Source organism: Odocoileus virginianus, chromosome 29 (assembly GCF_023699985.2).
Source record: "Odocoileus virginianus isolate 20LAN1187 ecotype Illinois chromosome 29, Ovbor_1.2, whole genome shotgun sequence".
Taxonomy (NCBI): domain Eukaryota; kingdom Metazoa; phylum Chordata; class Mammalia; order Artiodactyla; family Cervidae; genus Odocoileus; species Odocoileus virginianus.
Window position 1 is genome coordinate 42,536,317 of NC_069702.1, and position 27,404 is coordinate 42,563,720.

Consider the following 27,404-nt stretch of genomic DNA (forward strand, 5'->3'; position numbering starts at 1 on the left):
GCTGTGTGGAGAATGAGATGAGGCAGAGGTGGGTGGAAGAAAACTACCGACGGACAGACCAGTTAGGATGCTGTAGCAGCAAGCCAGGTGACAAATAACCTGGGCTAAAGAAAAAAATGTGGGATAAGTAAGACTCAAGCTATTTAAAAGGTAAAAGTTTTAATAACAATTGATTCAATATGGGCAATAAAAGGGAAAGTTCAAGATGGTGCCTGGGTTAGATAAAGAGAAGTCTGTACTCAATGCTACTCCCTCTCAATTCAGTTGAATCTGCATTTATTTATTTATGTCCATACCACTGTGGCTCGTGGAATCAAGTTTGCCAAACTGCCCCCTGCAATGCAAGCATGGAGTTCTAACCACTGGGCCATTAGGGAATCCCCTGAATCATTATTTATTACCTACTTGCATCTCTATCCATTAATAGAAATAACATAACATCATAGAAGACAATTGCTACCACTGTCAAAATGCTTGCTATAAATTCATAGATGAATTCAAAAGAGGCTGACGAGGACTGAGAATCATTCATGGAATTGAAATTTAAGAGTACTTTAAAGTACAGAACTTCCGTAAAAAGATAAGAACATCTAGGATGGTGCTGTCCAATAAAGGTACCCACTAGCCACAGGTGCCTATGAAACATCTGAAATGTGGCTACTCCAAATTGAGATAATGTAAGTGTAAAATACACAGTGGATTTCAATGTTTTTTTAAAAACTAGCAAAAAATCACAATTTTTATATTGATTATGTGTTGAAATGGTACTACTTGGGATACAGTTTATCAGTAAAAATAGTACAAACTGTCTTTCCTAAGGATCCTAATCACGCATGGACAAAACAATTATATATAAATATGTAACATGATAAATGCACAGTGAAGCAAGAAATTTTTTGCCTGGTGGTTTTGGAACTCTCATTGGCATAAAATGGCTAAAAACAAACAAAATCTCGACAGGAAATAGAAAATTTTTCAGAAGGTTCAGTTATTAACTTTCTGAAACAGGTTATTATTAACCTAAAGGGAAAAGCAAGACTTTGGTTTCGGGAGTCAACATTAGATGTTCCTGCGTTTGTTTGCAATACCTATTGATTGCAAACGCGAATTGCAGGTATCTCTCCAACTTCCGGCCATCTCTCGTTCCAAAGACCCTTTGCGCCTTTTCCTCATTCCATGAGAAGTTCTGGATGTTACAAAAAGTTCGGAGGCCCCGGAGCGCTTTGTTTCCAACGCGCAGCTTGGCAGCGTCAGGGACACGTGCCCGCGCGTCCAGTGGCCTAGAGAGGCGCTCGCAGGAAGACGGGGCACAGTCCGGGGAAGGATGCCGTGGGGTGCCAGGGAGAGCGCACAGGCCAGCGTGAGAGAGGCGGGAAGACCGCGGAGTCCCAACTCCTGAGGACGCCAGTTAACTCACCTTCGACTGCCGCCATTGTCCGGAGTGGTCCGGGGTCTTCGGCCGCGCTGGGAAGAGACGCAGAACTCTGGAAAAGAAGCGCGATCAGAAAGGCTCACGGGGCTGGGGAGGGAGGCACCGCCCACAGACACGCCCCTGGCAGGGCCGCGTGACCCACAGCGCCCCCTCCGGGTCTCTTCGAACATCGCCGCGGCCACGGAACATCGGGGGTCCCTAACCTACCCAGAGGAACCTACCCGGGAGCAAGGCTTCCCGCTGCGCAGGCGCAGAGACGCGCCCACCCCCCCCGGCCCCGCCCCGCGCGGGCGCAGTTCCTGGAAAGAGAAAAATGGCGCGCACTGGCGGCCCCTCCCCACTTTTCTGCCCCTCGCTGACCGGGCCCCCTCCTCGCCAGAGAGTGCGGGTCAGAAGTTGGAGCATACCAAGTAGTGACGGCTCGGGGGAAAGCATATGAGGAGGGACATACAAAGTGTATATCCTCTGGGAGAGAAATGACATTAACCCCGTAAGTCCCACCACCTTCGTCTTGGGTGCTAGAAAATAACGGAGAGTTCCACGTGCAGAAAAATTATCCTCCAACAGGCCTCAGGAGGAGGGCTAGCTCCACCCCCACAGGGCCCGTGGCTCCGCCCCTCAGCCGCGGGGCCTCGCCCTCCGCCCTCGCTCATTGGCGGGCCCGGAGGGGCGGGGCAGAGTGCCGGGGGACCGACAAATCCCTCTCACTGAGGGGAGAGAACGCGCCGCCGCAGTAGCGAGGGTCGAGACGCTGCGAAGAGAGCGTCTGTCCCCGGCCCGAGCTTCGGAGGCTTCCAGGCCGAACAGTCTACTGGTTGGTGCTCAGACCCCTGGCGCCGCAGCGGGTCCCACCACGTGTTTTCGGCGGCGACATGGAGCTGGAGGAGTTGGGGATCCGAGAGGAATGTGGCGTGTTCGGGTGCATCGCCTCAGGAGAGTGGCCCACGCAGCTAGACGTGCCGCATGTGATCACTCTGGGACTCGTGGGGCTGCAGCACCGGTGAGCGACTGGGTGAGGGGTGGGGATGGCGGCTCGTGTTCTCCATCTGCCTGATCCGCTTCCTGCGGCCGGAGTTGGCGACCTCGCAGGCGCCTGAGAACCAGGGGCCGGACCGCTCTCTTACCTGGACTGGTACCTTCCTGTGGCATCCACCAGATTGCCAAGGCGTGCGCCGGGGCTCTCTTGTCTCCCTGGACTTCAGCCTGTGCCCCGCCACCCTTAACGGTCTTTTAGGGGCTCTCCGCGCTCCCGTGTAGTGCACCCCTCCTGGATCTGACCAGATTGTAAGGCTCCAGTCGGCTGGACCTGCCCAGTCGGGGTTCTTCCTCCTCTGCTTGCGCGTTTTGATCTCCCAGAGCCTGAAGCTGCTCTTGTGATAAAACTGTGTGTGGGGTGTTTGCTAGTCCTGGACCTACAACACTTTGAGGTTTCGCTTGGAGCCTGCAACCACCACAAGCTTTTGTTTGCAAGAGCAGAGCTATTGGGCAGATGGTGTATTTGAACGAAGTCATAGCTATGGGAACGTAAGGATTCAAACCCGGGGAAGCTGAATCGGTTGCTGGTCAAAAGGAACTACCGGTTCTAGATCTCATGAATTCCAACAGACAATAATCCAATCGCGGAGGAATAGTGCATGTGCAAAAAATTCTTTGGTAAACATTTAAGATAATGAATGAAAAGATTAGTAGTAAGGAAATGCCAAAATAATTCCCTTCTTTAAAAGAGGGAGAGAATAGTTCCTGTATGACAAGATACACATTAACTTTGAAAAACTGATAGATCCTTTGAGTTAAAAAATAACTTTGCTTCTGTGATCTTTCCATTTCCTACTAACTGAATTAAGTTTTAATATAAACAGTTTTCTTAAGGGTAAAAAATAGAAACCTAAGTTTGACATCACTGAAAGTATTAAAAAGTTTCTATAAGAGGATACCTCAGCAACAACTTCTAGAACAGTTAAGGAACTTGGTGATAACACTTATCAGCAATATGGGAGAAATATGTATAAATGCATTCCAAATGATTAGCTTTCCCTCCACCAAATTTAAACTAGAAGTAGGCTTTTTGCATTTTTCAGAATCCAGAATAGTTGGGTTTGAGTTTCACATCTTGTATATTCTTGTTTACTAAACGCTGAGAGTAATTTAGAATTCTAGGATGAATCAAATATTTTTAATTTGAATTAATTTTGGATAATTGTGGGTTGAGCATAATAGAGATCTTATTTTAAAATACATTTATGTTATTGAGAGGATTATATATATAAGCCAAGGAAAAACTAAAAGCTATTCATGTGGTACTCCATAACAACATGAATTTAAAACATTCTTCAGAGAAGTTATTTTGGATATCCTGTCATGGGAAGAGGTGTACAAACACAAGGGATCTTTAGAGTTGCCTGGTGGTCTGTGAGGAAGATATGAAACTGACCTTGAGTTTTTTTTTTAACTATTTACTATTTTAGTTAACTCAGAAAGTTCATCCCCAAGATCTCCTATTTAAATGTGTGTGTAAAGAAAAGGAAGGTGATTTTTTTTATGAATAACTTTATTCCTAATTATATGCACTTCTCTACAATTGCTTCCAAGTGAAAGAATTAATGAGATTAGATAATATTGATACAAGCTAAGGGCAATAAAAATGTGATTATTACATAATGATAGAGAAAACTAAATGGATTCTATCAGGCTGCTTATTTGACAGAGCAAGTATTTGCTAAACTGTGGTGTTGAAAATTGACCTTGTGATACTTTCAGTAACAGCGGCAAAAAACCCAATAGCTTCTGAGAAGAAAGTTATTAGTGGAAAACCATTTAAATTTTCCTTGTGTAGGCATAGGATCTGGAGAAGGCAATGGCACCCCACTCCAGTACTCTTGCCTGGAAAATCCCATGGACGGAGGAGCCTGGTGGGCTGCAGTCCATGGGGTCGCTAAGAGTCAGACAGGACTGAGCGACTTCACTTTCACTTTTCACTTTCATGCATTGAAGAAGGAAATGGCAACCCACTCCAGTGTTCTTGCCTGGAGAATCCCAGGGACGGGGGAGCCTGGTGGGCTGCCGTCTATGGGGTTGCACAGAGTCAGACACAACTGAAGTGACTTAGAAGCAGCAGCAGCAGGTATAGAATCATTAAGATTCTTTGAGAGCACTGGTTCTTGCCCATAATCCTATCCAGTTCACAATTTTAGATTAGCAAAAGTCCTCACACATTGGGGGAACTGATTCTAAGAATATGAAACTTCTTTATGTCTAGAAGATAAAATCTGCTGCTATAGGGGTGAAAGATTAAGAAATAATGTTTTTAATAGAATGGATAACAACTACATGGTCCTCCTGTATAGCACAGGACACTATATTACATATCTTGTGATATCATAATGGAAAAGAATATGAAAAAGAATGTAATAAATATAGCTGAATCACTTTGCTGAACAGCAGAAATTAACATTGTAAGTCAACTATACTTCAATAAAATAAATTTTTCAAAAAACGTTTTCATTTGACAGTAGATCAAGGAATGTCAAAATCAGAAGCCTAGATGGGTTGTTTTAATATCGAGTTAGTTATATACAGTGTACATTGGCAGGTGGTGGTCTATTGCAGAAGGCTCTAGAAACTGAAATGTCTATCACTTTTGCATTGTTTTTGGTTCTCTCTCAGGCATAGATATTTAGTGTCAGGGATGACAGAACCCCTGAAAGATGTGGTGTTATGTATTTTATATATAAAAACAAATGGAATATCAATTACTGGACAGTCATGCACTGGATGCTTAATCCAGATGGGTTCATCCAGAAGTCCTTCTTTTTTAGTAGTCTGGCTATTTGCAGATTTATACCATAGCTCTGTTTTCTGTCAGGAGGAATTTTCAGTGTTAAGCTAATTGGTTGTCTTCATCAGCTATAAAGCTGTGTGTGTTTGCTTGTTCATGCCAGATAATTATAATCGTCAAGTACTTTTTCGGACCTAAAAACATCAATGAGTTCTGAGGTTTGCAGAGTTGGGACAAACCATACAACCCATTGTAGATTAGAGATCTTTATCTTTAAACCACAGTCACAGTTTATGGAGACTAGAATGACATGGACATATTTGAAGCTTCCATAAAAGGAATTACTTAAATTTCATACATTTATCACATGAATCAGCTAGTTAGCCTTTCCTTGGTTAGTTAGGGGACAAAAATGCCCTTCAGTGAATTATCATTTTCCTGTGTTAGGAATTGAACCCTACAACTGGTAAATATTTTCATACCTTTTCTAAAAATTTATGACATTTACCTGATGAAGTTGGGTCACGTAGGTAGTCTCCTGACTGCAGAAATATTCTGAAGAATCTTTTGGTTCTGTTGTTCTTTGAGGAAACTGATTTGCAGCGATCTCAGAAGCAGTTTTCTTAAGAGATACAGATGCCGGTTCTGCAAAAAGTATATAACATATCACTAGAAAGGCACTTGGGACGTAGAGGGGAGGGATGCACTCAGACAAACCTATGGAGTTTGTTCCCAGCTGTCTTCATTTAGTTTGTTGGGAAACCCAGGAGTAGATTATCAGAGAACTTGCTTTGAATTGCCATATTAAGGCTAGGGTTAACTTTTTTTATTTTATCTCTTAGAAATAATAGCCAAACAAGTTACATTCCGCTAGTGTTTTACATTCCCTTAGTTGGAAAAGTGCCTTATCCCCCAAAGGATCTTAATGTACTGCTGTTTTGTCATTCTGGGTTGGGAACAGCCTATTTCCCAAGCCTCTGAGTGTTGGGAACAGCCTCTTTAACAAAAGACTTGAAGTCTGCCTGGTTTCCTAGTAGTAGTTTGATCTTGGGAAAGTGTCCTAATTTCTGACTGTTTCTCACCTGTTGGGCTAGACTTGTATATTTTAAAGTTCCGGTGCACAAATTCAGTGCACTGGGAATACTTTCATGTGGTTAATCTTTAGCAGTTTCCCTTTTCAGTTGCACATCCATTAAAGGGCATTGAGAGAAGGAAAACATGAGGCAACTCATCTGATTTGTAATTTATGTCCAAAAAGGGAGGATAAAATTTTCAGCTTTCATGAGATATAAGTGTTGTTGGGCAGGGTTGGGGAGAGTGGAGTCCTGCTCTTCTCTAATACTTTATTCGAAAAATACTTGTTGAGCTCTTCCTGTGTGTATGCAAGGCCCCGTGGTGGACACTAGATACTGTACTACACAAGGCTGATGTGGTCCCTGCCCCCACGGAGAGGCAGCGGAGCAACTGGTTCAGCAGAGCCGACTTGTTCATGCCTCCATGTCCTCCTCTGTAAATGGGGATAATGGGATCACTTACCTCATTGAGTGGTAGTCGCGATTAAATGTATTGATATGTAACTTGCTTAGAACACTACCTGGATATATGCATACCCTGTGGCCTTGCATCCCACTGCTGGGTATGTACTCAACAGAGATGCATACATGTGTTTATTGGAAGACATGCACAGGAATTTGTAGAGCAGCCTTATTCTGAGTAGCCCCAGTCTGGGAACGTTGGATAGAGAAGGTGGAGGGATGTATGTTCCTATTATGGAATATTCTATAGCAGTAAAAAAAGAACAGACTCCTGCTGCAAGTAAAATCATGGATGACTCTCAAACAATGCTGTGTGAAAGAAGCTTGACATTATGAAATACATACTAAAGGAAAAGACTATTGTATGATTCTAATAATAAAACTAGCCTATGGTAGTGAACATTGATAACTTTTATGAGGGCTAACAGGCTTCCCAGGTGTGCTAGTGGTAAAGAACCCACCTGCCAACACAGGAGACATAAGAGATGCGGGTTCGATGCCTGGGTTGGTGAGATCCCCTGGAGGATGGCATGGAAACCCACTCCAATATTCTTTCCTGGAGAATTCCATGGACAGAGGAGCCTGGCAGGCTGCAGTCTATAGGGTCCCATAGAGTTGGACACAACTGAAGTGACTTAGCATGCACGCATGGGGGATGACAGGATAATTAATGAAGTGGGGGGGTCTTTAGGGTGCTGGTAGTGTTTTATATCTTGAGTTGAGTGGTAGGTGCACAGGTGTCTTCACTTTGTAAAAACTGAGGTCTTCAACTATTTATGTGAACTCAAAACAATTAGATCAATTATAAACCTATAAAATGCTAAAGTTGGATTATCTTAGAGATCCAGAGAGATGCAGTCATTTGCTCCATGTTGAGTTTTAAGGGTAAAGAGAAACTGGAAAAATTAGGTTTTCTGTTTCTCAGACCAGTGCCTTTTCTTATATTCTGTGTTTTTCCTTATGCTATACTACATTAGGTTGGACTTCCCAGGTGGTGCTAGTGGTAAAGACATTGCCTACCAATGCAGGAGATATAAGAGACGCAGGTTTGATCCCTGGGTTAGGAAGATCCCCTGGAGGAGGGCATGGCAGTCCAGTCCAGTATCCTTGCCTGGAGAATCCCATGGACAGAGGAGCCTGGTGGGCTACAGTCCGTAGGGTCACACAGAGTCAGACACGACTGAAGCGACTTAGCATGCACGCACATTGTGAGTAACCTGTTCTGTTACTTATAGTGAGTCGGTTTGTAATGACAGCTTCATAATTAGCTGGCTTCTCAGTTTTTGTAGAATTACTAAAAAGTTATAGCCATTGTTAATTACCTTTGGAGAAAAGCAAAATTCAGAACTTACTAGTTTGTGGGGGGTTTCCTTTTACATCCTCGTATTCTAATGGCAATCACAGAAAAGTGTTAAGTTAAAGGCGAACGATAGATAGTTGTGCAGAAATTTGAGGTGGGAAAGTTTATGTTTACTTTGTTACTTTCACTCTTAATAAGCTATGAAAGAAATAATTTTTCAGCATTTTTTGCTCTCACACAGCTCATAAACAATAGTCTCTATTTGTCAAGGACAAGAATAAACATCTATCAGGAAAAAGCTACAGAAGTTTTAATCCATGTGGGAAAAGTTGGTATATCTCAGACTCTTACCATCTTCAAGTGCTTTTCTCTTGATGCTCAAAGTTCTTGGGTTTTTGGTATGATTTTCAAATAATTCTTAAACAAGAGAACATAGGAAAAGAGTCATTATATGACATCGTCTAAAAGTGCATTAGTTTTTAAGCATTCAAGTATACTACAGTTAGAACATTTAAGTGATTGGACAGATGAAAGAGTTCAAGAATTAGGAATATTTTGATACTAATCTTTCCTAAATCTTTAGGAAAGATTTGAAAAGAAATTGAAATTCTTCACTTAATAGGTATGTGGTTTATAATAATTTAGGGAACCATTTGAACATAAAATAGTGTTAGGAATTTATTATTGAAGAATTTTTTGCTAAGTTAAATGCAAAGAGGAAAGTTTATAGAATTTTCACTTTAAAAAGACTAATTCCAAGGTTACATGGTAACCTTGTTTCCATTTGGCAGTTCTGAGAGATGGTTGTCTTAGGAGGCCGTCAACTTCTTCATAAAATCTCATTTTTCTTTGAAGGTTGACATTTTTCTTTTGTAAAACTCTGTATTCATAATTTAAAATTTTTGTATTTGGTATGACATTGTTTCCAGTCTCTTGTCTATTCCAAACTGCATTAATGTTCTGGCAATTTCCTCAAATATTTCTTTGTTTTCTTGTGGCCCCGTTCCAGCACTTGCTTAATTTTTTCGTAAGGCCATATGTTTATAAGCGCCCTGACCGCCTTGTCACACCAGTGTTCTCCAGCCTGTGTCACTCACTGTTATAATCTGTAAATGACTCTTAGCATCTTCTAAAGGAATATGATTTCCTGTGAATCAACATGATTCACAATTATTCAAACTTAGATACATCCTGTATTTCAGTATCATTCATTTAAAGCAATTTGGACTGACGTAAAGCATTGATAATTTCAATATGAGGATCAAAATTTTTTTCATACATTCATATTCAAATATTTTAAAATAAGACAGACTAATCCCCAATATTAGTGAGAGTAATTTAGGTGCTTTTCATCAACAGGTATCCTTGATTGCATATTTATGAATACAGAGTGTCTCGGTATTTACAGATTTTTTTTTTTTTTTTTTTTTTTTAGTAAGAAGTAGGAATAGACATTTCTTTACTCCCCTACCATATACTCTACTAACTCAGGTATTCAATATAATGAGGCATTTGGGATCATACATAGCAGAGATCTTCCCTATAACTACTTCAACTGGTATATATTAGACTTTAAAAATCAAAAGAACATTTAAAATTCAACAATGTAGATCCCTTACCTGACCCAGCGATACCATGTGGTGCTGTGAGGCCGCCCACCTCATCTGAGGCATTACTTGCAGAGTCTTCCTCTGTCAGAAAACAGAGTAGTAATTTAAATGTTGTTCACAGAACCCTAATGCACTTCGGCAGGTGAAGGCTGCACTGAAAACATAAGTCAGCCTGGATCCCGGTGTCAAAAGTGTAACCTCAAAGCCAATAACATTTGCCATCTTGAACCAAATTTGAAGGTGGCCTTAGAGGATTCACCGCCAACACCACAACGTTGGAAAGTAGTCTGCCTTAAAAGTCACAAGGCAGGAAGCTTGGTTTGAAAGTCTGAAAGTGCTTTGTGACCTAATTTGTTTAACAGCTTTCACTGTTACGTTTTAATGCTGCCAAAGAGCTCTTAAGGCTCTTTTTTTCATTCAGTCATCATTGTAACTAAGAATAATCCTTACCGCAATACCTGTAAAGTAGTAATAAGACTCTAAGATTAAGTGGTTTTAGCAGTCTTCATATTGAGGTATTAAGCAGACAGTGATTAACATTTTAAGGAAATTAAAATGCTTAGCGGTAAATATAACAGGAATTTGTCCTGGTGGACCAGTTTATGTTCAGGATGTTTACAGCCCCGCTGTTGGTAATTTGGGGAAAGCTCCTCCTCATATGTGTATGTTGGATTGCTGTGTTGAAGTATAGCAATGTTATGGTAGTCTTCTTTTGTCTGTACTTCCCTATATTTTTTTAAAAAAGAATTTTATGTTATTAAGTATAGGTGTCTATATAGTTACTTAGAATGATTATTCTACAATTTGACAATGGCTTGTATTAATAAACCTTGAGGCAAAAGTGTAGATGGAGGATTGTAAGCATATTGCCGCAGTGGGTATGTGAAGATGTACATCAGGGTAAGACCTCATCTTCTTATGAAGGACATGTTTTGACAAATAGATTCACGGGATTAGATCTGATAGCCAGAGTGCCTCAAGAACAATGGAAAGAGGTTTCTAACATTGTATAGGAGGCTGGGATCAAACCTTCCCAAATAAAAAGAAATTTGCAAGAAGGCAAAAGGGTAGTCTGAGGAGACCTTACAAATAGCTGAGAAAAGAAGAGAAGAGAAAGGCAGAGGAGAAAAGGAAAGATATGCCCATCTGAATGGACAGTTCCAAAGAATAGCAAGGAAGATAAGAAAGCCTTCACTTTGCAAAGAAACAGAGGAAAACAATGGAATGAGAAAGACTAGAGATCTCTTCAAGAAAATAAGAGATACCAAGATATCATTTACTTATTGTAATAGACAGAGCCTGTCTTCTATGATAATTCCCAGTGATTAGCTTCTTGATATTTCATTGGTCATACATTTTTTTAAGTGATAATTTACTCAAAGTAGCTAATTTTCTCCCAACTGGAATCAAATTGAATCTTATGTGTTTCTCTTTTCAGCCCTCTGCTGGTCTTATTCTCTAAAAACATGACACCTTGGCTATGCTTGATGATCTTCTCTAAAAATACAGGAGCTTGAATACTCCATATGTTGAATACAACTCCATTCAACTCCATATGTTGAATACAACATAATACTAAACCAAAATCTCCAGGGGTTCTAAGTTGGAAACTAATTAGTTATCCAGAATGTGGGGGTCCACAGCTTTAGCTGGATTTTTCCTTGAAATAAAAAAAAAAAAATGCTTAGTATACTTTTAAGATAGTAAAGTGTCACTTTTGGGGAGATCAGTTTTATGACCAAGTGTGAATGTTAACAATATGGAGCAATGACAACTCCGATAACAATATTTATTAGTAAAATCTATAAAAACAAAATGGGCTTCCCTGGTGACTTAGATGGTAAAGAATCCGCCTGCAATGAGAGAGACCTGGGTTCAATCCCTGGGTTGGGAAGATCCCCTGGAGGAGGGCATGACAACCCATTCTAGTATTCTTGCCTAGAGAATCCTCATGGACAGAGGAGCCTGGCAGGCTACAGTCCATGGGGTCGCAAAGAGTCAGACATGACTGAGCGACTAAGCACATAAAAACAAAATGAGCCGACTTCTAACTGTTGACCTGATTTTTTCCTAAAGATAGATATCCATGTCTTTAAGCTTAACATAACAGTCTTCCAAGTAGTGGACTAGCAACTTGTGCATCACGAAGTATATATAAAAGTGTTTTCTTTCATATTTAACTGCTGGGATCTATGTGGTTTTATACCTTTACTTTTATATTTATTTGGCAGTTTAAAATACCATTATTTCTAGAATGACTGTAAACATCCTGTTTCATATTTTCTAGATATATTCCATACTAACATATAAACATACCATTTTTTAAAACCTGTCAGTTTACATCTGGCTTAATATTTTCCCATTACATAAAAGTAGTTATACTGAGATGTTGTATTTAAGTGAGTTCTCCAGAGGACTAACAAGCTTTAATCGTCTGAATTTTTTTGAAAAATCTTTAAAAATTTTTTAAGATTTAAAAATCATAAAAAATATTCTAAAGTTTTTAAACTTTTTCATGAAAATCTTTCTTTCTTATTAAACACTGTATGTGGTAATCTGATTTTAACTTCCAGTGACAAAGGGTCATTGCAGTTATTCCTTTAGAATCCTTAGGAGCACAGAGTTTTGTTTGTTTTCTCACTAGTCAGCTGCATGTTCCTGTTTGGTTAGGCTCCGTAATTTCTCTCCATTTTCACCTGTCAGTGTTCTAGCCGCTTTCCTCTTCTCCCATTGAGCTTTCAATGTGAAGTTTGCTAAGACTGTGGGGCACCTGGTTTCCGGATCAGAATTGGTTTTTAAACTTTTCGATGCTGCATGAAGCTTTGGACTGAAAGACCAGCACAAGGTCTATGATGGCTAGGCTTCCGCTTAGGAACTTGGTCACCCCCCTGCCCTCAATTTTGGTTTGTCTAAAAGGCAAACTATCAGAGAGGAGACGCGCTCTGCAATCCCCTAAGTGCCCTACACCACAGGGCAATGGTTCTCAAACTTCAACATGTGTCAGAATCGCCTAGATACATATCGGACTGCTGGAACTCACCCCCAGTTTCTGGCTCTGGAGGGGGCCCAAGAATTTGCATTTTGAATGAGTTCCTAGATGATGCCGATGCTGCTATGAACAGCAGCCACAGGGAACTTCACTGTCACTAATAATCTCCACCTTCCATTTCTGCATTTTGGAAATGTGAATATTATTCAACAATACTGTATAATGTTATAACATACTTGTATATGTTCTTATAATAGCATGTTAGATGTTGTGGCTGGTATATAATGGGTGTGTGTGTTCAGTCATGTCCAACTCTTTGCAACACTATGGACTGTAGCCCGCCAGGCTCCTCTGACTGTGAGATTTTTCAGGCAAGAACACTGGAGTCGGTTTCCCTGCCCTCCTCCAGGGAATCTTCTTGACCTAGGGATCAAACCGACGTCTTTTGCCTCTGCTCCACTGGCAGGTGGTTTCTTTAGCACTGAGCCACCTGGCAAGCCCAATGTATATAAGTATATTAAACCATGGTAATACTGCAGGCCTCACCCTTATGACCTCATCTAAACCTCATTTTCTCCCAAAGACCCCATCTGCAAATGTAGCAACAGTGGGGATTGGGGTTTCAACATACGAGTTTGGAAGTGACACAGTTGAGTCTGTAGCAGCATCTTATAATAACATGCATTCATTACATACACACACATAAAAACAAGAATGTTGTTTTACCTGCGCAAGGGCTTTGTCTCACATATGTCTCTCTTAGGTCTTCTGACATAGTACTGACCAAGTCATCTTCAGCTGCATCTCCAGCAATAACTGTATGAACACAGTGTGATATATGGTGGTGTATTTTTTATTTACTTTTAGAACTGTATTTTAAGCTCTAATAGAGTATTTTCCCTTTTAGAGTGAACTTGATACTAAAAACTGTGGTTGTTTATTTTTCTGTAGTTAGATTCCCCATCGTTAAACATATTTTAGTCTTAGGTCTCTGTAAGCATCTGGTGTTACAAGTCTCTAACTAGGTCTTTACATAAAACTGACAAGATTATATTCACCTGCATCTCCAATAGTTACTGTATGAACACAATCATGCCATTGCTTTTGGGCTACTTGGTCACTAGTTATTTTACATTTTAATTTCAATGGGGGAGATGTATAGTTCTCCATCAGACCAGTTTCTTTCGTTTTCTACTAGTGAAACATTTTAGGACTTCTCACCACCATTTCCCAATCCTAACTCTTTGTCATCTCCCTCTCTTTCCCACTCATACTTTTAGGAATTAGAACTTCATTCATGTTGATGTATGGCAGAAACTATCATAATATTGCAAAGTAATTATCCTCTAATTAAGAATAAAAATTAAAAAAAGAATTAAGACTGTATCATTTAAGGCTGATATTAAGATCTAGATACATTGTGGCCACTCGAGGTCTTTAATAACATCTCATCCATTCCACCATTTTACATAGCAAATCTGAAGGAGGTACTCCTGAGTTCAGAGTTCCACAGAGACGGAGGTAGAACTTGTATTACTTGACTCCTGGCCTAGAACTCATGCAGTTTATTTCATGCAGTCATGTCTTTGTGTATATTGCATCTCAACTCTTTAGGTTAAACTCATTTTGAAGAATTTTATGATATGTCCTAGGAGAACTCACATTCTCACAGGTTTTATATTTTTCTGAGTTTTTCAATGCACTTTTTCCGTTTACTCACAATTTTACCACAACTGATAAGAAAATTTTTTTGAATTTCTGCCATCAAGAATTTTATTTTTACTTCTGTAAAATTGGTCTTTCTAAACCTCTAGAAATCCAATTTTCTTTTCTTGTTTTGTATAATTCTGTACCATTTTGTGTTCTGAACAAATTTGCATGAAATCTGTTTCATGATAAATTGAGCAGTTAGCTTGATGAATCTCATTTAGTAAAACCTATTTACCTTAGACTGCTGCTGCTAAGTTACTTAAGTAGTGTCCAACTCTGTGCGACCCCATAGACGGCAGCCCACCAGGCTTCTCCATCCATGGGATTTTCCATGCAAGAGTAATGGAGTGGGTTGCCATTGACCTATATTCAGGTTATTGACATTTTTTTATATGGTAGCATGATGTTAAGATTACTTTTCTTTGCTTTCCTACCTGTCTGATCCTGTTCCATCTTTACATGGGCACATCCGGTGGCTTGCTCTTCATCTTGGGATTCCTGTTGTGAGTTTTCTGTTTTCTTGTGTCCCAATATAGCATCCAACTCAGTAAAAAATTTCATGCTTTTAGCCATGCCTAGGTCTCTAGCCATTCTTACAATCTTATATTCATGTTTTAAGTTTTTGTACTTTGTTCTGCACTGCTTCCAATCTCTCTCTATTCCAAGTTTCTGAAGCTTGGCAGCAATTTGTTCAAATATCCTTTTATTTCTCATTGTTCCCTCTAGTTGCTGTTGTATTCCTTGGTCAGACCAGATGCCTATTAGAGCCCTGACTTCTGGCACAGTCCAGTGTTTTCCTCCTTCATTTGCTACAGTTGGAATGACAGTTGGATTATTAGGGGGTTCCATTATTGCTTTAGAGTCACCTGTATTGGGTGGGGAGGGAAAGAGATATATGGGTTACATATATCAGACAAGATAAATAGTTGGATGCAAATTACTAAAGACAGTAATTTTCTCTATGGGAGATGGGATGCAAATTATAGTGTAGCTTTTGTCTTAAACTACAGCTTTTGTCTTAAACTACTTGGGAAATCAAAATACAGAACGTGAATCTGTTCCTTATTGTGATGGTGACTGACTTTAATAAAGTTGTTTTTTTAATTAGTTACATCTTGATCATCTTTCTTCTTTAGCATTTCTTTCTCTTCCATTCTGCTCCTTTAGTATGTGGGATTAATGTCAGTGTATAGTGAAAGTTGAATATATAATTTTGTAATATTCTTTAAAGCAATATAATTATGTATAAAACAGCTTGTTGAAGACAATTTTTCCATAAGTGTGAGCAATTTATCTCCTCCCCATGCCTTTTCTGTATCTAATGATTTCCATTTGCTCCATGTCAGAATCTCCTGGTGAAGCCTTTATAAACCACTGCCCCCATCGTTTATCCCCAGATTGTGATTCTAGTGAGCAATTCAGGATTGAGAGCCAGGACTATTCATGAATGAAGGGCTTAGAGGAAGCACATTAATAATCGGTGCTTCTTAACTCTTTCTGAAAATAAAAGATGTCCCATTGGTTAAAGACCAAATGCCATTTTAAGTGAAGTATTATATCCTTTTAATGAAAAGAAATGTGCCAGAAATTTCATAATGCATTAGGCAGAATATCTCTACTTAGTTATAAATCCTTTAATAAATTTGTGTTAGATCTCTGCACAGTTTTGCAACTCATTTTATGATAATGGCATTTCTTGACATTATATTGGTTATTTCACAACCGTATTCTGTTACTCAGATTTCATGTTTAATAAAAAGGTGGTTTGGATCTCAGCATCTATGAAATTAGTCATTAAAAAAAATACCATAGTATTTACCTGGGTATGGAGGTGCTTTTATTTTGTGCTGTATTTAATGTCTTTGTTTTAAGATGTTTTTCATCTTAAATTAAATGTTAATTTAATTTTAAGATGTTCTTATTTAAAAAATTTTTTAAAGATGTTTTAAATTTAAGATGTTTTTCATCTTAAATCAAGTGAGCACTTTTCCTCACTTGCATTAACTTTCAGTAAGAATTTCTAAGCAAGAATGAGACTTATGTTGACTTTTGGGGTGAATAAAATCATCCTTGACTTCATTATGGATTTTATATTATTTACTTTCAAATGTAAAGTTCTGCTTTTCTTAGCTTCCAGGATAGCTGAAGGCTATATTAAGTACCACACTTACTATGTGTAATTTTGGCCATCAGCTTCCTTACTAGATTTAAAGCATAAAGACTGGGGATTTGAAGCTAATATTTCCAAAGTATTTCTACCAGGAAAAAAATCACCCATTTTCTCAGATTTGGTATCAGTCTTACTTTCCAACTTGATGTAGATCAGTTTCATTATATTTTTGAGCAGCCTGTACCATACCTACCCAGTTCCATTGGTCTGACTTGAGAAACCAAAAGTAAAGGATTTCCTGAGATGTCTTCCTTGTCTTCTGATGTAACTGACATTTTGCCTGGAAAGAGAGGATTCCTTTTAGAAATAAATGCCAAGGAAAATTAAAATTGGGTTAACAACTGATAACGCTAATAGTTTTAGTTGAATTTGATCATATGCATGAAGGATCATAGATTTATGATAGATGTTTTTTATAATAGTGGTATAATATGGTTTAAATATCTATGTATATAAAGAAAAATCTAACTTCCTACATTCTGTTGACATTTTGAGCATCCCCTAGAATTGAAGTTTCTGAGGATGGTTGCAGTTAGTTTTCAAGTTAAACTATGTCTTTAAAGTGAGATATTTTTTCATTTTTGTATTTTAGGTACCTCAACATAGTAGGCCTTTTAAGTGATACTAGTAATGTGAAAGAGAAATCCTGCAATGCGATAAAAGAATCTTAAAAGATGAAGATGTCCCTCCTTGATTATGTCATTTCCACATGTTTTTCTGCTGCTGCTAAGTTGCTTCAGTCGTGTCTGACTTCAGTCTTAGTGACCCCACGGACTGCAGCCCACCAGGCTCCTCCATCCATGGGATTTTCCAGGCAAGAGTACTGGAGTGGGTTGCCATTTCCTTCTCCAGGGAATTTTCCCAACCCAGGAATCAAATCCATGTCTCCTGCATTGCAGGCAGATTCTTTACCAACTGAGCTACAAGGGAAGCCCATAATTATTCAAGTGGCATAGTTACATAAATTTAAAAGGGCTTCCCAGGTGGCACTAATGGTAAAGAACCCATGTGCCAATACAGGGGACTATAGAGGCATGGGTTCACTGCCTGGGTCGGGAAGATCCCCTGGAGGAGGGCATGGCAACCCACTCCAGTACTCTTGCCTTGAGAATCCCATTGGACAGGGGAGCCTGGTGGGCTGCAGGCCATGGGGTCACAGAGTCAGACACGACTGAAGCGACTTAGCACAAAGCACATGACATAATTTTAAAAATTGTCATTTTAAAATTGAGTTTCACAATTATTTGAGGCTAAGTTGCAGTTAGGGAATGTTTTTGATTTAGTTGGGAATATGGAATATAAAAATCTTAAATTACATAAGAACTCTCTTTAGAGAGAAGAAGAAAAGATACTGACATCCTCAGGTAATTTATTGACTGAGCTTGATGAGAACAGCAAGGAAAGGTAGGGTTTACTATACTTTTATCTGCTTTAGGGCCTGCTTCTGTTTATTGAAAAGGTCTTAGAGTTGAACATACTGGTGGGGGCAAAAAAGAAATATCTCTCTCCACCTTCTTCAGGGAATTTTTTTCCCTCAGGTTGATCATTCCTAGCAAGAATCCCAAAATTGTATGCAGGGGACCCACACAGTGGAGATTTTAAATTGAAACCCTTAAATCATTATTCTTAATGCATTTGTATACAGTAAGAAAAGGGAAAGAGTGGAAATTGGTCACTGAAGGAATGTGATACAGCAGCAGTAGGCCAAAGGTATTCTGAGATTGAGGATGATTATAGTTTTTAGAAGATGAAGCCTCTTAAGAGTCCTTTCCCAAGGCTTTGTCAGGCTACCTACTGCCTAACAAAAGGGACCAGGTCCTCTGTCCTTGAAAGAGGACCCCTTGCATGAAACAGGTTGATCCCAACAGTAGAAAACACACATTCACTTCTTTGCCTTCTTTTTGCCATACACCAACAAAAATTCTGCTGGTTCCACCATAGAAAAATCAGAAGATGTCATAAATGAATCAGAATTGGAGAAAGAAGGGCTGACTAAGCCTTAGAAGGGCTTCCTTTGTGGCTCAACTGGTAAAGAATCTGCCTGCAATGTGGGAGACCTGGGTTTGATCCCTGGGTTGGGAAGATTTCCTGGAGAAGGGAAAGGCTACCCACTCCAGTATTCTGGCCTAGAAAATTCCATGGATTGTACAGTCCGTGGGGTTGCAAAGAGTTGGACATGACTGAGTGACTTTCATTCACTTTAAGCCTTAGAAAAGAAGCTGTTTAACTGTGTTAAAACTCTTGACTTTTGTGGGTTAAGTAAAAATCAGCCAAAATTATAAGGTGAAAGGAGGTCATGCAAATTTTTCTAAAACCTCAACTGACATGAACAGTCAGTTCATAAAATTGAGTAAATATATGTAAAATGTTCCACAGCACTTTTAATTAAACAAATGCAAAGTAAACAGTTACTGATTGAATACACTGTTATATGTGTTATATATGTATTTATTAGATTAGCGTAGTAAGTAGTCGCTCAGTTGTGTCCAACTCTTTGTGACCCCATGGACTGTAGCCCCCTAGGCTCCTGGAATTCTCCAGGCAAGAATACTGGAGTGGGTTGCCATTTTCTTCTCCAAGGAATCTTCCCGATTAGGGATCGAACCCTGGTCTCTTGCATGGCAGGCAGATTCTTTACCACTGAGTCACCAAGGAAGCCCCAGATTAGCATACTCCATTATTTATTAAATCAGCAACGTCTCTCCCCCGCCCCGGCCCCCTATTCTATAGAAAGGACAGTTTCATTGTTAACGTACAGTTCTTTTGGAAAGAAGTTACTTTAGTAATATGTTTCAAAGTAATCATACCCCACACCTTAACCAGAAATTGAACTTCTGATAGTCTGTCCTACTGGGATAATTTTAAATTGAGTAAAAGATAATTGTTGTAGGAAGTTCCCTGGTGTCCCAGTGGTTAGGCCTTGGCTCTTTCACTGCCCTGGCCTGGGTTCAGTCCCTGATCTGGGAACTAAGACCCCACCAGCTGTGCCGCAGGGAGGAGGTATTAGATGATACCACATGTGAGGGGGAAACGACAGGAGATACCACAGATTTTGACACAGCTGAACAACTCAGCACACACAACAGCACAGATTTTGAACTGAACAACTCTGCCCTTAAAAATAGCAACTCCGGGACTTCCTGGTGGTCCAGTGGCTGGGGGACTGGGTTCTGCCTGTGGTCAGGGAACTAGATCCCATCTGCCGAAACTAGGAGTTCATATGCTGCAATAAAAGATAATGAATGCAGCAAATAAGACCTGGTGCAGCCAAAATAAATAAATATTTTTTTTAAAAAATGAAAACTATTACAACTCACTGTTAGCTCAAATGATGGTTAGTGTTTTGTAGCCATGAAGTATTTTTTAGTTAAGGTATGTACAGTTTTTTAGACTACAGTATAGTGTGATATAAATTTTATATGCATTCATATAAACTGAACTGAACGTTCAGTCTTTCAGTCATGTCCAACTCTTTGCACCTCCATGGACTGCAGCATGCCAGGCTTCCCTGTCCAAAAAGTTTGTATGACTTGGCTTTGTTAGGATATTTGCTTTATTGCAGAGATCTAGAACCCAATGCACAATATCCTCAAGGTATGTCAGTGTTTAAAGCATTTAATCATAAATAATTTAACCTGTCAAATCTTTTCATTTTACTTTCTATTAAAATGGAGATGTTCTTCCAAACTAGTAATGACATTTTTATCAGTTACTAGTATTTTAGTGCTTTTGTTTATAAATTTAGGAAAGTGGGAACATTAATACAGAGCAGAAAGTTCTGTCTTACTTTGGAGCTGGGAAAACAACAGTTGAGCAATACATATATTTTTTTTTTAGTACTCATAAAATTAAGATTAAAAATACTCTCAGAACCCAATCCATTTTCCAAAAACCATATCAGGCATGAGTAAGGAGCAGTTGGCATTAGCAGTTGGTACCATTTTAATGTCTTTGTTTTTTTATTTTACAGATTTTTTTAATGGTGGCATTATTTCAATTATTTTTTAAAATTAATTTTTACCTTGTGCAAAATAGCATATACATACAGGTCAGTTGTTTTTCTCAACCTTGATATTTCAGGCTATATTTATCATATGGACTCAGAAGTCTGGTTCTCTTACAGTTTGTTAGGTACAAACAAAAGAATGGTACTTTTTCTTTTTACCTTCGGTGGTCTCTGGGGCTGTACTTGGGCTCAGCGTTGCCAGGCACCTGTCATTTGCATCTTCCTCTGTTAATGGTGTGGCAGGTTCATACTGCAGGATGGCATCCAGATCATGAAAGAACTTCATAGTTTTAGAGCTGTCTCCAGAGTTGTGGGCATATTTAACTGTTCTGTATTCATATTTGAGATTTTTGTACTTTGCCCGGCACTGTTTCCAATCTCTGTATACTCCTAGTGCTCGCAGCCTTTTAGCAATGTAAATAAATATTCCTTTATTTCTCAGTGTTCCATAAAGTTGTTCTCGTATATTTTTTTCTGCCCAGACACTTAGCAAAGCTTTAACCTCTTCCTCAGTCCAGTGCTTTCCTGCTCCACTCTCCATGTTGAAAGTGACCTGGAAATGATTCACTATTTCTAGCCAAGGTTTTGTTTCCTAGGAAACCAGACGGCTGGTTGTCAATAAGCCGTGAAGAGCTGAAAGGATCTAGTTTAACTGGTTCGAGCTGCCCCAGGGGAGTAACTTGAGAAACTGCCAAATAAGCAGGCTTCCCGATTAAAGAAGCCTGGACCTAAAAGATCCCTAAGGTTACTCATTTCAGCTTTAAAGGACAAATTACCCTTGAGACAAAAGGGAAAGAAAACCTTTTTTGTGTTTGTTTATTTCTAATTTACTATATGATTGTTGATTTTTTGCTTGTTTGTTTTGGAAGTGGTTGGCAGAGGTTTTTTCTACCGTAAAGGTTTGTGACTAAGGTTATTTTTTTTCCCTCTGATATGAATCACTTAGTTCTTCTGACATTGGTTAACCAAAGACCACATGATTTCACTAAATAAATTAATCTGAAGTCACAAATTATTCAGTTGTATAGGATGTATAGTATTATGCATGTCTGTTTTCAGCATAATAGTTCAGAGTATTTAATGCATTGGTGATTTAGCAAAATTACTTCACTTTTAATTTTCTAGATTTTTACTTTGCAGATGCATTTAATGTTGTAGTTTCTCGTCATTAAAATGCCTGTTATAATTTTAGAAAAGATCCTTTCTACAAAATAAATCATGTTAGTAATTGTTAATGTATATGTACATATATGGTAGAGATTTAATTTTTATTTCTACCCTGATACATATTCTTTGGAACAAAAATTTGTTAACAAACATCTAGTATTTATAGCACTTGTTCAGAACTACTAAAAATTGTTAAGCTAAAATTGTTAAACTAAAAGTGGAGTGTTTAGTTTATCTTTTGAGTTTATACTCCACTGTGGTGCAGACCCTTCAAAGTCTTACCAGTGTGTTACCCTGCTGAGCTGGAAGCCTAGCTCTGGCTTTCTCTGTATCCTCACCTCGTGGCACTGAGGAAATGAGATAGAGTGCCTGATCAGCTCAGGGCTTCTTGAAGCAGCATTTGTTTTCTGATGAAAAAAGAGGTGGTTATTTGTCAGAAGACATTTGGGAAGTGCAAAAAAGCAAAACAAAACAAAAACATTAATTTTATGATTCTAGTACCCACAGACATTTTACCTGCTATTTTATTTGGGACTTTTACTTTATATCTACATACTCAACCTTATTCAGAGGTCACCTGTTACAGAGGTTACAAGCACAAGGTCTGAAATCAGGTTGTCTGTGTCCTAATCTTGGCCATGTCACCATTCTCTGTGTGACACTGGATGAGCTAATTTTGTTTCTTTAGTGTTGTCCTTATCTGTAAAATGTGAACAGTAATCATAGTTACTACTTCGTTGGATTGCTTTGAAAGCCTAATAAATTGGATCATTCATGTACATGCTTAAGACAGTGCCTGGCTTATTAGGCATAACTCAGTCTCATCTGCTGCTCTAATCATTATCAGCATCATGATGGAAGTGGCACTGCTGCTAGCAGCATTTAACGTGTTGTCAGACTGAGTTCGTGGATGTTACTGAGAAAAGTATGTTCCATAAGATTCACTAAGAAATTTATCAATGGGGTAAATTTAACAGTTTGACACCTTTTTATATTCACAGGGGTCAGGAGAGTGCTGGTATTGTGACCAGTGATGGAAATTCGATACCAACATTCAAAACACACAAGGTATATTTAAACATTGAAAAGTGTTGATGATAAAGGTAACAACAGTCAGAAAACAGCTAGTATATAGAGGGTGGGGGGGGGGGGACTTTGAATAAAAGTATTTTGTATGTAGAAGTATAGTTGATCCTTTAACAGTATAGGAACATATTTTGTATGTCATATGTATTATATATATTGTTCTACCATAAAGTAAGCTAGAGAAAAGAAAATATTATTAAAATCACAAGGAATAGAAATTATAGTACAGTATTGTCTTTGTTGATACAATAAGCTTATGTTGACTTTTTATAATATAAGTTATTGGTATCTATGTTAGTATAGTCTTAAGTTGGTACAGAACACTGTACATGGTATACATATTGCTAACATAGACCTCAAAAATGACAAGATAATGTGAAAAAATTCCTGTTTAGGGGATAATAATTCATGCATTGATAACAAAGAAATAGCAATATAATTGCTTTTTGGTTGTCTAGCCTATACATAATAAGTGAATTGTTATAAAATATCATTACTTCATGCCAATGTAAGGATGGGCTGTCTACTTTAACACCAGTCTTGCACATAATCTTCTACACATTGACTGCTTAGGTGACGGTAATGGTACTGACACAAAAATGTTCATATGGTTTTTACCATATAGTTATTGGATTTTCACACAAAGCCTCTCACACATCCACAATAAGATAACTTTGTTAACTGTACAACATGATGTTTAATGACTGTTCATTAAACTGAAGTGGATCATCATAAAGTTCTTCATCCTAGTAGTCATCGTTCATAATGAGTAGGCTGAGGAGAGGTTGGTTTTCCTGTCTCGGGTGTGGAAGGAGATAGTGGGGTTGGGGGCGGGCACACTGCGTGTAACTTGACTGATACATCGTAATTTCTGTCTCACGTACTTGCTTTTTTACTTCTCTAAAAATGTTTCTGTACGATACCAGTCCTTCTACCATTTGCTTTAGTTTAGTGGCCATAGAAAGGTCTATATTGTAAAATAAGTCAAAAGCAGTTTTAAATAATCAGAACCCTTCTGCTGGACTGTCTGATGTCAGTTTGTTTTCTGGCACTGCTTTCTTCATGTTTTCTTCCTTATCATCTGGCACTGGTTCAAAAGCACTCATCTCTGTCAGTTATTTTTAATTTTTTGCCATATCCGCAGTCTCCGTCGTGATTTCCTTGATTAGTTCTACTGTGAATCCTGTGAAGTCACGCACAACCTCCGGACACAGTTTTCTCTGGCATGGATTCCTCGTCTCAGGCTTGCTGGCTTTTACGGCTTTTTCAGTAACGACAGTGGCATCGTCAGTGGTGTAATTCTTTCAGACTTCCATGCTGTTCTTTCTGTTGGGGTCGTCTTCATGGCACCGACAGTCCTTTCCATAGGACTGCAATGAGCCTTGAACGTCCTCATGATCCCCTGACAGTCGGGGCTGAATTAGAGATGTCGTGTTTGGGAGCAAGCAGATCGCTTCGACCACTTGGCTTCAACACTGTTGAACTTACGGGGTCCTGAGTAGCCAAGGGCATTGCCCAATATCAGAAGAACTTTCAAAAGCAGTGCTTTACTGGCAGGGTGCTTCCTGACTTCAGGAGTAAAGCATCAATGCATGGTATCAATCAGTCCAGAGAAAGAGTTCATGTTGTGCAGGCTTTATGGTTCAGTCATGACTTAGAAGACTAGCAGCTGCTGATTATCCTTTCCCTTCAAGGTTCAGGGCTTCGCAACTTGTAGATAAGGGCAGTCCTAATATAAACACTGCTGCATGTGCGTAACACAGGAGAGTTAGTCCATCCTTTCTGGCCTTAAATCTTGATGTTTTTTAAGCCAAACCTCTCCCTAAATAACTCCAGCCATCCTTCGCTGACATTTAATTCTTCAGCTTTAGATCCTTCACCTTCCTTTTGCATTGTCCTCATTTAAATAACTACACTTTTTCTCAAATCTTATTTAATAGGTATGCCTTTCTTATAGCAATCCTGAACCCACCTAAGAGCTGCATTTTCAACATGAGATAAAAGAGTGTTTCACAAAAACTACAAAGTGTTTGTGCCAGCTGGCATAGCTGCAACAATGGCTTCATGTGTTTTCCTTTTTTTTTTTGCAATGGTCTTTATGCTGGATTCATTTATCTTGAAATGGCAGGGCCACCACAGTTTTAGGCCACAATCTACAGTAGACCCCAAGCAGTTCACCTTTTTCTTGTGAAGTCACGGCTTTGCTCCTTGAGAGCACTGCCAGTGTCACGAGTGTCGCTTTGTGAGAGTCCCCGGGTGTCACTCAAGGTTTACAGTATCGCACTAAACACGAAGGAAAATACTCAGTAGCTGGGAGAGAGGCCTTTCACTGCAGTAAGCAACTTGATGTAGAGATGAGTGGCTCACCCAGAGGTGATTAACATTAGATGGCATACTTGCATTCAAGTGGATACTTGCAACACTTGAACTCCCCACAATATTAACAGGAGGTGGCTCCAAAATAATTTCAGTAGTGCAGTATGGACTATAGTTCATTTTATGCAATTACTTAACACTGCACCCTTATGCTTGTTTACATTTCTTGAAAAAGCAAATAGCACCAGTTATGGTTTGTATTTTTTGTGCGCATAAGTTTTGATAAATGTTAACATTTTATAATAGGTTTCTGTATATTTTTATGGTAGTAAATGATAAAATAGATTAGTATCTACAAATGTTTTATGCATCCATGACATATTCAGTTTCTCAAATTTTTTACTCTAGGCTACACAGCTCACTGTATTTTTATATCATTGCTAATCTCCAAAATTTTTTTCTGATATATTTATTGGAAAAAAATCCATGAATAAGTGGACCTGTGTAGTCCAAGCCTGTATTGTTCATGGGTCAACGTTTTTATTCTTCTATGGTTCATTTCTCTCCCAGTGATAATTTGCTAGATTGACTGAGACAAGTTATCATTTATTTGAATACTTTAACATACTTTGAATTTAAAATTATAAGTTAGTTGATTATAGTTGACAAATGTTAGCCACTTAGTACATCTGTTCTTCAGTGTTTTATCAAGAAGTATCTTATGAAACAGGTGACTCAGTAGGTAAAGAATCTGCCTGCAGTGCAGGAGACTCGGGTTCAGTCCCTGGGTCAGGAAGATCCACTGGAGAACGGGTTGGCTACCCACTCCAGTATTCTTGCCTGGAGAATCCCATGGATGGAGGAGCCTGGCGGGCTACAGTCCATGAGATGGCGAAAGAGTCAGACACGACTTAGTGACTAACAACAATCTTATAAAACAAGCATGATTAATTTTGTTATATGAATTCCACCTCAGATATATGTTTTAATGCTTCACAGTTCTTACAATTAGGTTAGTCTTCTTTTTTTTTTTTTTAAGATTTGAATTCTGAAGCACAGAGAAATTAAGTGAACTGCATTTTCTAATTTGGAATTGTCTGAGCAGAAGCTTATAAAAGTGCTGCTAGTGTTTTTTCCCCTAAGATGAGCTTTTATTTTGACTTTGAAGGGAATGGGTCTTGTAAATCACGTATTTACTGAAGACAATTTGAAGAAATTATATACTTCAAATCTTGGAATTGGACACACAAGGTATGCCACTACAGGAAACTGTGAATTAGAAAATTGCCAGCCCTTTGTTGTTGAAACACTTCATGGGAAAATAGCTGTGGCACATAATGGTGAATTAGTTAATGCTGCTCGCTTAAGGAAAAAGGTAAGGGTTTTTTTTTTTTTTTAATGCTTTTTTCATGATTGTGATAAATTATTGAAAAGAAGTATGGAGGGTCTTGGTAAAGTGTATTATCTTGTTGTTGCCACCTGTTACCGAATTGCAAAGAACAACTGTAACAGAATTACCCGGAGTACTTGTTCTCATTACAAATTCTAAGATATTCCCCCCAGAGTCTGGGATGGGAATGAGGTCACTTAATCTGCAGTGTAATGTGCCCCTCAGGTGGTTCTGATGCATTTGCTTTGGAATGGTGATTTGGGAAATTGATTTAATTATTCCCAGAACTGTGTCCTATCCTCTTCTTAGGCTCTGGCATTGTCATTGTAATAATACAGTTTTTTTGCTACCAAATGAAAACAAATTTTTTATTCAGTCAAAAATATAAATATGAAGTAAACATTATTTTAAAACTCACTGTTTAGTGATCACCACCAAAAGTTCTATTCCAGACAATACCTTGTTCGTTATTTCTAGACCTAACCCCTTACGCAGGCACTCAGCTCATCTCAGCACATCTCACTGCATCCGGGCTGACCAGTGAGGCTGGGGCGCCACCATCACCGCCGGGGCAAACCGGTGGAAAGTCCCTACTGCAGCGTGCCACTCTTGTGGGGATGTGTCCTGTTTGTCGGGACTGGCCTGAGACAGTCAGAACCGCAGGTCCAAACTCTCCTGCTGTCTCCATCTGCCTCCCACCTACCCACTGCAGGGTAAAACTTAGTTTTCAAAGGCTTTTCCTGTATACCTCCTAAAGCACTTTTTTTTTTCCTGTTTGAAAAGCTTCAGAGACTTCCCATTGCCTCCAGCAGTAGATATACAGTATTTATTAGTATATTATTAGATATACATGCCTACCATTGGTAGAATGCAGGATTCTATAACATCATCCACACAATATCTGATGTCTTTCTGTGA

The 27,404-nt window shown here is 39.0% G+C and overlaps 2 protein-coding genes across 4 annotated transcripts in view; one reads left to right on the plus strand and one right to left on the minus strand.

Annotated features, from left to right (window-relative positions):
• The window catches only part of PAICS (phosphoribosylaminoimidazole carboxylase and phosphoribosylaminoimidazolesuccinocarboxamide synthase), a 37,273-nt gene extending 16,190 nt beyond the window's left edge, over positions 1 to 21,083 (minus strand). Inside the window, exons 1-8 of one of the 3 annotated variants that reach the window (XM_020890651.2) lie at positions 20,687 to 21,083; positions 16,715 to 16,801; positions 14,786 to 15,217; positions 13,368 to 13,457; positions 9,662 to 9,733; positions 8,394 to 8,459; positions 5,716 to 5,852; positions 1,418 to 1,484 (exon numbers count right to left, since the gene is read on the minus strand). In XM_020890651.2, coding sequence (XP_020746310.1) covers positions 1,418 to 1,484; positions 5,716 to 5,852; positions 8,394 to 8,459; positions 9,662 to 9,733; positions 13,368 to 13,457; positions 14,786 to 15,217; positions 16,715 to 16,801; positions 20,687 to 21,068 — 1,333 coding nt within the window. In that variant the 5' untranslated portion in view covers positions 21,069 to 21,083. Of the gene's footprint in view, positions 1 to 1,417; positions 1,485 to 1,653; positions 1,673 to 1,839; positions 1,943 to 5,715; positions 5,853 to 8,393; positions 8,460 to 9,661; positions 9,734 to 13,367; positions 13,458 to 14,785; positions 15,218 to 16,714; positions 16,802 to 20,686 lie in introns of those variants that run through there. The other 2 variants (XM_070458390.1, XM_020890653.2) reach the window with 2 other exon arrangements.
• The window catches only part of PPAT (phosphoribosyl pyrophosphate amidotransferase), a 34,187-nt gene continuing 8,906 nt past the window's right edge, over positions 2,124 to 27,404 (plus strand). The window contains exons 1-3 of the mRNA XM_020890655.2: positions 2,124 to 2,432; positions 22,696 to 22,762; positions 26,265 to 26,471. Of these exons, the coding sequence (XP_020746314.1) occupies positions 2,305 to 2,432; positions 22,696 to 22,762; positions 26,265 to 26,471 (402 nt within the window). The 5' untranslated portion in view covers positions 2,124 to 2,304. The remainder of the gene's footprint in view (positions 2,433 to 22,695; positions 22,763 to 26,264; positions 26,472 to 27,404) is intronic.